The sequence below is a fragment of the Mustelus asterias genome, chromosome 6 (genome assembly GCF_964213995.1).
Source record: "Mustelus asterias chromosome 6, sMusAst1.hap1.1, whole genome shotgun sequence".
Taxonomy (NCBI): Eukaryota; Metazoa; Chordata; class Chondrichthyes; order Carcharhiniformes; family Triakidae; genus Mustelus; species Mustelus asterias.
The window spans coordinates 35,768,530-35,782,292 of record NC_135806.1 but is presented as its reverse complement, the minus strand read 5'-3'; the positions used below and the strand labels follow the sequence as shown (position 1 = coordinate 35,782,292).

The following is a 13,763-nucleotide window of genomic DNA, read 5'->3' as shown; positions in this document are numbered from 1 at the left end:
ATTCTGCAGGAGCCTTTCTTCCATAGCCCCTAACAGCTGCTTTTCTTCCTCTGGCAACTTCCCATGTAGTAAGAAGTTTAACAACACCAGTTTAAAGTCCAACAGGTTTATTTGGTAGCAAAAGCCACACATATAACCTGGTGTTGTTAAACTTCTTACTGTGTTTACCCCAGTCCAACGCCGGCATCTCCACATCATAACTTCCCATGTAACAGCAACAGATGTAAAACCTGAGGCCGAATTCTCTGACCTCACTCGCAGCCATCCTGCTGCAGTGAATGGAGATTTCGCTGAGCGCCAAATTCTCCATCCTCGCTGGCAACGGGGGTGGGGTGTGAATGGCCAGAGAATTCCAGCCTTGATCTTTCACCTCTACAAATACCAACATCTAGAGTTTCAAACGCTCCTTCTGGATGACACAGCAATCTATCTCGTGTACTGAATTTACAGCTCACCATGCAACTTCCTTTACATTGAAAAAGTCAAATGATGATGAACGATGATCATTTTGCTGAAACACCTCCATCTCACCTATACGTGTTTCCAGTTGCTTGCCATTTTAATTCTCCGTTCCACTCACACACTGATGCCTTTGTCCTTGTTTTCCTACACCATTTTAATGAAACTTATCACAAGCTCAAAGGCCACCATCCCATCCTCATTATTAGCTCATTCGTAAACCTCCGACCTTAAGATTGGCTTTAACAACTTCAGACATTAACCACAATTCCTGTTTACTCTCAGATCGTATGAGCTGATAATGCAGTTTGGGTGCAGTGGCACTTCCAAGAATGGGGGAGCCACTGAGTTGGGAATCCCCATCACTAAGCAACTGGTGGGGCTATCAGCATCTCTGGTGTCTATCTCCTTTGTTCTTCCAGCATATCCTGGGCCAATGAAGCCTTCAGCACTTGTCACATTTCCGATATTATCCTTCTCTGCCACCATTCAACTGCCACCGTTCACATATCTTCTGAGTCTGCTATTATTTCTCTACCTTCTCTCAATTATCATCAATCATTTCCTGTACTCAACATTCCTTCCCAGTAGCATTTTGCTGGCTCGTTGTCTCCTCAGAAGTTGTTTATCTGTCACATTTTTCATTTCTGAAGAAAAGTCATCAACCAGAAATAATGGCCGTAACTTCCAAGCTCCAGGACAGTGTAATTCGGGATACCCCAAAAATGTGTTGGGGAACCTCCCCCACTTAATGTTCCCAGGTCAGCTTTGTATGGCAATAGTTTGTAAGTGCGAACTTCTGATGGGCAATTACCCTTCACTGGGAACCATCCGAAAATGCACTTAAATCGCAGATGGTTCTGACTATCTGACAGCAAATAGTTACCCAGAAAAAGTTACAAGAATTAAAACTATTAACTATTGTGCAGACCCATACCAACCTGCCATAGTTCTCCCCACCCCCTGATACCCCAGGCAGGCTCCATTTTCCAGATTGCATCCAACTCCATCCAACACCCACCCGCACCACAGGAATACCCAACCCCAAGGGATTCCATGCCGCAAACCATGGGATTCCCCTCACCCCCACCAGATTCACTCTACCCCTCACAGGATTCCACAATCCCATTGGGACTCTCTACCCCCTCACAGGGATCCCCCCCACCACTGCCACCAGGCCAGACTCGCAAGCTCCCCCCTCAAGACTCAACACAACACAATCTGACACTCCCTCTCCAAAACAAAACTTGACATTACCCCTCCAGGGCCTGACCCAACACCCACCCACTCCTTCCCCCAACCCCCACAAGGTCCAACTGGCAATCTGACTCAATTGCCACTCCATCAGAAAGTACAATAACCCTACCTTCCTCACTCAATATGCTACCTGAGCTGCTATGTGTAAACAAAATGCTCTATTATGATAGTAATTAATAAACTTCTGTTTCTTCTTGGCAAATTGAAACAGACAGCAATCTGGTTTGTTTATGGGGCCTGAGCCTGCTATCTCAGGTGGACAAAGAAGATTCTATTTGGAGGAAAAGCAGGAGAGTTGTCCCTAGCGTCTAGGACAATGTTCCTTTAATCATCATCACAAAAATATAAACTGGTCATTATCACATTGCTATTTGTGAGAGCTTGCTGTGCACAAATTGGTTGCATTTCTCACATTACAACAGTGACTCTTCAAAAATAATGAATTTTCTATAAAGCACTTTGGAATGTTTTGAAGGCTCTTTTTAAAGGCATGCCTTTTTTAATCTTATGGTGTGATGGGGAAACTGAATGCAATCTTACTCACAGCACGTCTCATTACATGTAAGAAAAGTTCAGAGGTAGGGTTTAGGTGTGAAAGCCTAACCTGCACACCATCTACCAACCCTGACATTGACATTGACCACCCACTAGGAGAGTTCCGTCTTTGTGTTTGCCCTTTACTGAATAATGCCTATTGCATGGAACAAACCCGATCACCATTCATAGTTGCTGTGAATCTGCAGCCTTGCAGAATTTACCCTGGAATTTTGTTTTGAACTGTAAAAGAAACACTGAAGTATTTGGCCAGGCATGAGTGCTCAGCTTCCTTATTTCTGTTCCTTTGCCCCACCATCTTATGTCAGCACTGGCTCTTGCCAGAACAGGCAGCTGCAAGCAAACAGCCCTGTGGTGCCTCAGTGAAATAGTCATTTTTCATCTGAAAGCTGAGGCAGTGAGTGTTGGCCAGGGCTTGATCAGAGAGAGGAAACTTTAGAATCAAGTCTGATCCTGTCCTTGGCCAACATGCAAATCAGGACACTTCTGTCAATCTGAGTTGGACATCCACCATGGCACTGCACTGAGATCAATTGTTAAACCAGTTAAAGTCTGATGATTTAACACAAAACAATGAATCAAACTTGAAGCATAATCTCACACCACATGATATAGTTGACCATGAAAGAGTTTCCACCTCTAATCTAGAATAATTATTTCTAATTGTCTCATCTCACATTGGAGTGTTATTTTAACCCCTCTATTTCACATTGGGTGATTATTTTGGCAAAACATACAGCTGTGCACATCTTGTAGCCCACACCAAAATCAAAACGGCATTGTTCATCCATTGAGTAGTTTATCCCTGGCAGTTCTGGAAGTTTGGGCCAATCGTGTGCAAATGGATCATCCAGGAGGCAGTCATAGGAGCTGTAGGAAGAACAAAAAGCTGACTGAATCTATGATCAGTTCACTAGAATTTTCATCCCAATTGTTCAAACTTTTCTAGATTATTCCAATAAAACCCCTGGGATGCTACAGCAATTGGATCATTCCACATCCATCATTTCCAGAGGATTCCTCTATGAGTGCTCACACATCTGGAAAGACCAATTCAACAAATATTTTCCTCAATGCATACTTTCGGTTCAAGCAGGCCTGAACTTCCTGCATGGACTCTGCTGATACTTCTTGACAATTTCTTTGTTTCTTTCAATGGAGTCACTATAGACATGGGGCTATCCCATAGCAGGAAGCATTGAATATAGGAGTTGGGACGTCTTGCTGAAGTTGTACAGGACATTGGTAAGGCCATACTTGGAATACTGTGTATAGTTCTAGTCACCTTATTATAGAAAGGATATTATTAAACTAGAAAGAATGCAGAAAAGATTTAACAAAGAAGCAAAGAATAATACAGCACAGGAACAGGCCCTTTGGCCCTCCAAGCCTGCACCCATCATGTGTCCGAACTAGACCATCCATTTGTATCCCTCTATTCCCAGTCTGTTCATGTGGCTATCGAGATAAGTCTTAAATGATTCTAGCATGTCTGCCTCAACCACCTTGCTTGGTAGTGCATTCCAGGACCCCACCACCCTCTGTGTAAAATACGTCCCCCACAAATCTGTATTGGACCTTGCCCCCCTTACCTTGAACTTGTGACCCCTTGTGTTTGTCATTTCTGACCTGGGAAAAAGCTGCCAACTGTTCACCCTATCTATGCCCTTCATAATTTTATAAACTTCTCTTAGGTCGCCCCTCAACCTCCATCTTTCCAGGGAGAACAACCCTAGTTTACTCAATCTCTCCTCATAGCTAATACCCTCCATACCAGGCAACATCCTGGTAAACCTTTTCTGCCCTCTCTCCAAAGCCTCCACGTCCTTCTGGTAGTGTGGCGACCAGAACTGGACGCAGTATTCCAAATGTGGCCTAACCAACATTCTATATAACTGCAACATCATATGCCATCTTTTATACTCTGTGCCCTGTCCAATATAGGTAAGCATGCCATATGCCTTCTTCACCACCTTTTCCACCTGTGCTGCCACCTTTAAGGATCTGTGGACTTGCACACCCAGATCCCTCTGTGTGTCTATACTCCTGATGGTTCTGCCATTTATTGTATAGCTCCCCCCTGCATTAGATCTACCAAAATGCATCACTTCGCATTTATCTGGATTAAATTCCATCTACCATTTCTCCGCCCAATTTTCCAGCCTATCTATAACCTGCTGTATTCTCTGACAATGTTCATCACTATCCGCAACTCCAGCAATCTTTGTGTCGTCCGCAAACTTACTAATCAGACCAGCTACATCTTCTTCCAAATCATTTATATATATCACAAACAGCAGAGGTCCCAGTACAGAGCCCTGCGGAACACAACTCGTCACAGACCTCCAATCAGAAAAAGACCCCTCCACTGCTACCCTCTGTCTTTTATGGCCAAGCCAGTTCTGTATCCATCTAGCTAGTTCACCTTTGATCCCGTGAGATTTAACCTTTTGCACCAGCCTAGGATGTACCGGAATTTGATGGTTTGAGTTATAAGGAGAGGCTGGATAGACTGGGATGTTTTTCTCTGGAGTGTAGGAGGCTGAGGGCTGATCTTATAGAGTCTATAAAATGATGAGGGGCATAGATCAGCTAGATAGTCAATATATTTTCCCAAAGATAGGGGAGTCTAAAATTAGAGGGCATAGGTTTAAGGTGAGAAGGGAGAGATACAAAAGGGTCCAGAGGGGCAATTTTTTCACACAGGGGGTGGTGAGTGTCTGGAACAAGCTGCCAGAAGTAGTAGTAGAGGCGGGTACAATTTTGTCTTTTAAAATGTGTTTAGACATGTTACTAGGTAAGATGACTATAGAGGGATATGGGCCAAACTGGAGCAATTGGGACTAGCTTAGTCATTTTAAAAAAAGGCGGCATGGACAAGTTGGGCCGAAGTGCCTGTTTCCATGCTGTAAACCTCTATGACTCTAAGCAGTGATGGAAATTGCCTGCCTCAATGACTAGTGCCTTTACCAGCACTCAGAATGCTATGATTTCACTCCTTTTGATCGCACATACAATCTGTTTACTGAAAGCTCTGGTGACACATAAATGCACTGCAGGCATCAGAAACATATTCATTGCTGGACAAAATAAAGATAGTGCCTTCTATTGTCCTAATAGCTGAATGATACAATAAAAATGAAGTTGTTGGCCATTCATGGCAATCAGTCTCTATCAATAGCCTACAACAAATTCAGACCTGAAGCAAGAAAAACACCAGGAGCAGCCAACCTTGGGAACTTTAAGCCCAAAGTCCCCTTTTTTCTCTTAAACTTGTTACCCCTACCATTTGTTATGTCTCAAATGTATTCTATCACAAAATGTTATTTTCTAAAAACCCCAGCATAGAGATTTTTCTTCACAGCCTCCCTCATCATTTGTTCAGTGGCAATTTTAATTGTTCCAGACTCACCAACCGGATTTTTACCTTGTCACTGTGTCAAAACCCTTCAACATTTGAAGAACCTCCATTAAATCTCATCTTAACTTTCACTGCTTCAGGTTTCTTCTTGATATTATGATTTATTTTCACTGACAACAAACATCCTTGTGGATCTGCACTGTACATTCTCTCTGACCTTTCTACTGTGCTTTGAGGCTAACCAATGTTTAAACATTCCATCCATAATGAAAAATAGCTCTAATATCTCAAGCCTATCTTTGTACCTATAAGCCCATATCCCTAGAAACACCCGAATGAATGTATGCTTTGCTTTTTCTCATTGATTTTATATCCTTTCTACAATGGAATATCCAAATCTGCACCCTAATTAAGGTATTGTGCAAGCTCAATAAGATCTCCTTTCTATTTTCTAAATACGAACCAAAGGTCAATGAGCAGGTCTTCACCAATCTCATTCCTAATTAGGTCTGCATTTCAGCAACCCAGTAGCAGCTTGCAACTGCCAGCGGGATCATCCGGTCCAACTGCATTGAGCCCCCACTTTGGTTCCTCAGTGATGAAGGGTACGAGCACCAGGAAAACCTGTTGACAGCAAGGGGAACAGAAGATCCCACCATTGGCTAATGGTGGGCTACCTCTGCCGTTGCAAAATACACCATGGATAGAGGGCATGTGAAAAATCCACCGCCCCACCACCCTTGATAGAGGGAGTACTAGTTGGTCATAAATGATCGGCATGGCCTTTTAGGGCCAAAGGGCCTGTTCCTGTGCTGTACTTTTCTTTGTTCTTTGATAATGTTACTACTTCTCAGGTTACAGCAAGACATTAACTCCACTTACTTTGTTTACATTAGTTTGGGATACTGTAAAGGTGCTAATCCAAAATTATTTTCACAATACGTCATCAGAAATGGGTATTGCAGGCACCAAACCCAAAACACCAGTCTTTCCCTCCTATCTCACTGCAGCACCTTCCTAGAAGAATTCATTTTCAATAAATTCAAGCAACACCAGGGCCAATGATTTGACAGCATGTTGATGTACTCACTTAAGATATCGCTTGAGCTCTTGCCCACTGCACCGAGACCAATGAAATCGGTGAAATGCAGCCTGGACCAAAGGTGCCATAACACTTCCCATGCTGGTTTCATCTCCACACCGGTTTCCTTGACCATCATGTTCCATTCCCAGACTACAAGAGTTTCAGTAAAACTTTGTTAGAAAGATGAACAGTTTACATTTTTTAAAAAGAGAATCTGATCACATTGCTTTAAATTTAAGTTTATTTATTAGTGTCATAAGGTAGGCTTACATTAACAATGCAATGAAGTTACTGTGAAAATCTCCTAGTCGCCACACTTTGGGAATCAAACCCAGGTCACTGGCGCTGTGAGGCAGCAATGCTAACCACTGTAACATGAATGAAAATGCACCCATCCCTGTCTGAGTCACAGTTAAGCTTCAAGCCCCTATCCAGGACTAGGGCACGTTATCCAGGCTGACACTTTAATGCAAATACTGCATGATTGGAGGTGATACGTTAAATCAAAAGTAAGGCTGAATATTCCGGCTGTTTCTGCCAGCGGGATCATCCGGTCCAACTGCATTGAGCCCCCACTTTGGTTCCTCAGTGATGAAGGGTACGAGCACCAGGAAAACCTGTTGACAGCAAGGGGAACAGAAGATCCCACCATTGGCTAATGGTGGGCTACCTCTGCCGTTGCAAAATACACCATGGATAGAGGGCATGTGAAAAATCCACCGCCCCACCACCCTGCAATCTGCTGGTCCAGGGACTGCAGAGATCCCATGCCAATAGGCTACATTTGGTCATGGCCAACAACCCACCATCAACCTTAGCACCACAAACACACTTACTTGCCGCTTGTAGAATTTTGCTATGTGCAAGCTGCTACTCGCATAATAACAATGCACTGCAAAAGTAACTTGCTGCAAAGTGCTTTAGAAAACTCTAGGGATGTGACGAAAAACTATATAAATGTTTTAACATTGCTGATTAATTTAACAAGCAGCGAGTCCCTCAACAGGCAGTGCTCATGAATTACAATTCTAGCACATTCCACCCTCTTCCCTCCCCCTAATCTTCTCCCTGTCCCACCCCAGTAGGAGAAGGGCCAGGTTAGGTGCCCAAAGAAATTCTGAACCATTTTTAAGTTGGTTTTACACCATGACATCCAGCCAAATTAAGCCAACAATTACACGCAGGGCAGCTTAGAGCTACCCCTGGTGTCAGGCTCTTCCAGCCCAGTGTTGCGTCAGCACATCAGAATATCACATGCTGGTGTGAAGCTCTGTGCAGGTGATCCTGGAGTCAAAGAAAGAGGATGCAATGCCTTGAAAAAGAGGAATAAGAGGAGGAAAGGAGTAAAGGTGGGGCAGTTTGGCCATACGGGGCGTCATGATGGTACAGTGGTTAGCACTGCTGCCTCACAGTGCCAGGGACCTGGGTTCGATTCCCGGCTTGGGTCACTTACTGCGTGGAGTTTGCACATTCTCCCCGTGTCTGTGTGGGTTTCCTTTGGGTGCTCTGGTTTCCTCTCACAGTCAAAGATGTGCGGGTTGGGTAGATTGGTCATGCTAAATCATGTCTCTGAATGGGCATGGAACATTCTGAAAGAGGAGGGTGAACAGACAGAGTTGGTGGTACACATTGGTACTAACGATATAGGCAGGAAGAGTGACAAGATCCTGCAAGGGAAGTTCAGGGAGTTAAGTAGTAGTTAAAAAAGAGGACCTCGAGGTTGTAATCTTAGGATTACTTCCTGTGTCATGTGCCAGTGAAGCTAGTAATAGGAAGATAGTGCAACAAAACATGTGGCTAAAGAGCTGGTGTAGGAGGGAGAGGTTCAGATATCTTGATCATTGAGATCTCTTCTGGGACAGGTGGGACCTGTACAAGAAGGAGGTGTTACACCTAAACTGGAGGGGCTTTGACAAAGAATCATCTGGACTCAAGATGTCAGCTCTTTTCTCTCCTTACAGATCTTGCCAGACCTGCTGAGATTTTCCAGTGTTTCTCTTTTGGGCACCAATATCCTGGCAGGTAGATTTGCTGGAGTCACTTGGGCGGGATTAAACTAATATGGAAGGGGGTTGGGAACCAGAGCAATAAGTCAGCAGGAGAAATAACTGAGGGAGAGCTACAGACTAAGGCCAGTAAGAAGATTAAGGGGGCACGGTAGCACAGTGGTTAGCACTGCTGCTTCACAGCTCCAGGAACCTGGGTTCGATTCCCGGCTTGGGTCACTGTCTGTGTGGAGTTTGCACATTCTCCTCGTGTCTGCGTGGATTTCCTCTGGGTGCTCCGGTTTCCTCACACAGTCCAAAGATGTGTGGGTTAGGTTGATTGGCCATGCTAAAATTGCCCCTTAGTGATCTGAGATGCGTAGGTTAGAGGGATTAGTGGGTAAAATATGTAGGGATATGGGGGTAGGGCCTGGGTGGGATTGTGGTCAGTGCAGACTCGATGGGCCGAATGGCCTCTTTCTGTACTGTAGGGTTTCTATGATTGTATGATTAAGAGGAAGAGCAGTTGTTGAACACAGCAAGATTGGTGGTCTGAAGTGCATTTGTTTCATTCAACGTGAGGAGCATAACAGGTTAAACAGATGAATTTAGAGCTTGGATTAGTACTTGGAACTATGATGTTGTTGCTATTACAGAGACTTGGTTGAAAGATGGACAGGATTGGCAGCTAAACATTCCAGGATTTAGATGCTTCAGGCAGGATAGAGCGGGGTGTAAAAGGGGTGGCGGAGTTGCATTACTAGTTAAGGAGAATATCACAACTGCACTGAGGGGGAACACCTTTGAGGGTTCAGGCAGTGAGGCAATATGGGTAGAGCTCAGGAACGTGAAGGGTGCAGTCACAAAGTTGGGGTTTATTACAGCGGGAAATAGAGGAGCAGATACGCAGACAGATTTCGGAAAGATACAAAAACAACAGGGTTGTTGTGGTGGGTGATTTCAACTTTCCCTATATTGACTGGGACTCACTTACAGCTTGCGGCTTGGATGGGGCAGAATTTGTGAGGAGCGTCTGGGAGCATTTCTTGAAACTATGTAAATAACCCAACTTGGGAAGGAGCCATATTAGACCTAGTATTGGGGAACGAGCCCGGACAGGTAATCGAAGTTTCAGTAGGAGACCATTTCAGGAACAGTGATCATAATTCCAGAAGTTTTAAGGTGCTTGCGGATAAGGACAAAAGTGGTCCTTGGGCAAAGGTGTTAAATTAGGGGAAGACTAACTACAACAGGGCGGCACGGTAGCACAGTGGTTAGCACTGCCGCTTCACAGTTCCAAGGACCTGGGTTCGATTCCCGGCTTGGGTCACTGTCTGTGTGGAGTTTGCACATTCTCCTCGTGTCTGCGTGGGTTTCCTCCGGGTGCTCCGGTTTCCTCCCACAGTCCAAAGATGTGCGGGTTAGGTTGATTGGCCATGCTAAAATTGCCCTTAGTGCATAGGTTAGAGGGATTAGTGGGTAAATACGTAGGGATATGGGGGTAGGGCCTGGGTGGGATTGTGGTCGGCGCAGACTCGATCGGCCGAATGGCCTCTTTCTGTACTGTAGGGTTTCTATGATTTCTATGTTCTATGAACATTAGGCAGGATCTAGAGAATGTAGATTGGGGGAGGCTGTTTGAGGGTAAATCAACATCCAACATGTGGGAGTCTTTCAAATGTCAGTTGATTGGAATTCAGGATCAGCATGTACCTGTGAGGCTGAAGGATAGGTGTGGCAAGTATCGGGAACCCTGGATAACGGGAGATATTATGAGCCTTGTCAAAAAGAAAAAGGAAGCATTCATAAGATCTAAAAGGCTTGGGACAAATGAAGCCCTTGAAGAATATAAAGAACGTAGGAAGAAACTTAAGGAAGGAGTTAGGAGGGCTAAAAGGGGTCATGAAAAGTCCTTGGAAAACAGGATTAAGGAAAATCCTAAGGCATTTTATACATATGTAAAGAGCAAGAGGGTAGCCAGGGAAAGGGTTGGTCCACTTAAGGATAGCGGAGGGAATCTATGTATGTAACCAGAGGAAATGGGTGACATACTAAATGAATATTTTGCCTCAATATTCACCAAAGAAGGGACTTGATGGATGAGGAGCCTAGGGTAGGGTGTGTAGATATTCTGGGTCATGTCGATATCAAAAAGGAGATATTGGATTAAAAAGCATTAAAGTAGATAAGTCCCCAGGGCCTGATGGAATCTACCCCAGAATACTGAGGGAGGCAAGGGTGGAAATTGCTGGGGCCTTGACAGAAATCTTTGTATCCTCATTAGCTGCAGGTGAAGTTCCAGAAGACTGGAGGACAGCCAATGTTGTTCCACTGTTTAAGAAAGGCAGTAGGGATAATGCAGGAAATTATAGGACAGTGAGCCTTATGTCAGTGGTAGGGAAATTATTGAAAAGATTCTTAGGGACAGGATTTACTCGTATTTGGAAAGAAATGGATTTATTAGTGATAGACAGCATGGTTTTGTGAAGGGGAGGTTGTGCCTCGCGAACTTCATTGGGTTTTTCGAGGAAGTGACGAAGAAGATGGAAAGGCAGTGGATGTTGTATATATGGACTTCACTAAAGGTTTTGACAAGACACCTCATGGTGGACTGGTACAAAAGGTGAAGTCACACGGGATCAGAGGAGAACTGGCAAGATGAATACAGAACTGGCTTGGCCATAGAAAACAGAGTGCAGCAGTAGGTGCTTTTCTGAATGGAAGGCTATGACTAGCGGTGTTCCACAGGGATCAGTTCTGGGACCTTTGTTGTTTGTAGTATATAAAAATGATTTGGAGGAAAGTGTAGCTGGTCTGATTAGTAAGTTTGCAGATGACACAAAAATTGGTGGAGTTGCGGACAATGAAGAGGATTGTCAGAGGATGCAGCAAGATATAGACCGGTTGGAAACTTGGGCGGAGAAATGGCAAATGAGTTTAATCTGGACAAATGTGAGATAATGCATTTTGGAAGGATGCATGTAGGAATTTTGCAGCAAATGGTAGAACCCTTGAGTATTGAAATAGAGAGAGATCTGGGTGTACATGCCCACCGACCACTGAAAGTGGCAACGCAGGTGAATAAGGTAGTCAAGAAAGCATACGGCATGCTTGCCTTCATCGGTCGGGGCATTGAGTATAAAAATTGCTGGGTCATGCTGCAGCTGTACGGAACCTTAGTTAGGCCTCATTTGGAATATTGTGTACAATTCTGGTCACCACACTACCAGAAGGATGTGGATGCTTTGGAGAGGATGCAGAAGAGGTTTACCAGGATGTTGCCTGGTCTGGAGGGTATTATCTGTGAGGAGAGGTTGGATAAACTTGGTTTGTTCTCACTGGAACGATGGAGGTTGAGAAGTAACCTGATAGAGGTCTACAAGATTGAGTGGCATGGACAGAGTGGATAGTCAGATGCTCTTTCCTGGGGTAGAAAAGTCAAGTACTAGGGGACATAGGTTTAAGAGGAAAAGTTTAGAAGGGATGTGTGAAGCAAGTTTTTTACACAGAGGGTGGTGAATGTCTGGAACACGTTGCCTGGGAAGGTGGTGGAAGCAGGTGTAATAGTGGCATTTAAGGGGCAACTAGACGAGTACATAAATAGGATGGGAATGGAAGGATATGACCTCCATAAGTGCATATGGTTTTAGTTTAGGCAGGCATCGTGATCGGCGCATGCTTGGAGGGCTGAAGGGCCTGTTCCTGTGCTATACTTTTCTTTGTTCTAAATTGCCCCTTAGTATAAGGGGGACTAGCTAGAGTAAATGCATGGAGATAGGCCAGGGTCGGATTGTGGTCGGTGCAGACTCGATGGGCCAAATGGCCTCCTTCTGCACTGTAGGATTCTATGATTGCTGACTGTCACTTCCATCTAAGACTATTTATGTATTTGCTGAAAAATGTTGGTGCAATGAATTCCATTGTAGGAATTGTGCCTCACAGTGCCAGGGATTCCCAGCTTGGTTCACTGTCTGTGCGGAGTCTGCAAGTTCTCTCTATGTCTGCATGGGTTTCCTCCGGGTGCTCCGGTTTTCTCCCACAGTCCAAAAGGCGGCTGTCAAGTGCATTGGCCATGCTAAATTCTCCCTCAGTGTACCCGAACAGGTGCCAGAGTGTGGCAGCTAGAGGATTTTCACAGTAACTTCATCGCAGTTTTAATGTAAGCCTACTTGTGACACTAATAAATGAACTTAAACTGAAATATTGAAATGTCTTAAAAGACAAGTCACAATGTGTACTAAAGCAGAATGTTCAATTTGGGGCAGAGCCTGCCAATCATTGATCTGTAAGACTTCACATCATATGAGAATATGTTTAATTCAAAATGATACATTTGCTGCTACTGATTTGGAGATGTAACTTCAATCTTTTCAGCATGGCCTTCATTTCACCAATAAACATGAATAGTACGCTTGGTACATAAGAACATAAGAAATAGAAGCAGGAGTAGGCCATCTGGCCCCTCAAGCCTGCTCCGCCATTCAATAAGATCATGGCTGATCTGATAGTGGGTTCAGTTCCACTTACCTGCCCGCTCCCCATAACCCTTAATTCCCTTATTGGCTAAAAACCTATTGGTAAGAAACAGCAGGGTCCTCGCAGAAACTATTAGAAGGAAAGACTTGCATTCATGACCTCAAGATATCCCAAAGCACTTCATTGTCAATATAATAGAGAATCTGGTGAATTGGTGAGGCAACAATAATCTCTACCTTAATGCCAACAAAATGAAGATAAAGATTGGCATCGAATTCAGGAAGCGTAAAGGAGAATATGCCCCTGTGTACATCAATGGGGACGAAGTAGAAAGGGTCGAGAGCTTCAAGTTTTTAGGTGTCCAGATCACCAACCACCTGTCCTGGTCCCCCCATGCCGACACTATAGTTAAGAAAGCCCAACAACGCCTCTACTTTCTCAGAAGATGAAGGAAATTTGGCATGTCAGCTACGACTCTCACCAACTTTTACAGATGCACCATAGAAAGCATTCTTTCTGGTTGTATCACAGCTTGGTGTGGCTCCTGCTCTGCCCAAGACTGCAAGAAACTCCAAAAGGTCATGAA

At 44.3% G+C, this 13,763-nt stretch overlaps 1 protein-coding gene across 1 annotated transcript in view; it reads right to left on the bottom strand.

Moving 5' to 3' along the window:
- Positions 1 to 13,763, bottom strand: part of LOC144494648 (A disintegrin and metalloproteinase with thrombospondin motifs 3-like) — a 500,070-nt gene that overhangs the window by 113,988 nt on the left and 372,319 nt on the right. Inside the window, exons 11-12 of the mRNA XM_078213852.1 lie at positions 6,723 to 6,866; positions 3,009 to 3,141 (exon numbers count right to left, since the gene is read on the bottom strand). Of these exons, the coding sequence (XP_078069978.1) occupies positions 3,009 to 3,141; positions 6,723 to 6,866 (277 nt within the window). The remainder of the gene's footprint in view (positions 1 to 3,008; positions 3,142 to 6,722; positions 6,867 to 13,763) is intronic.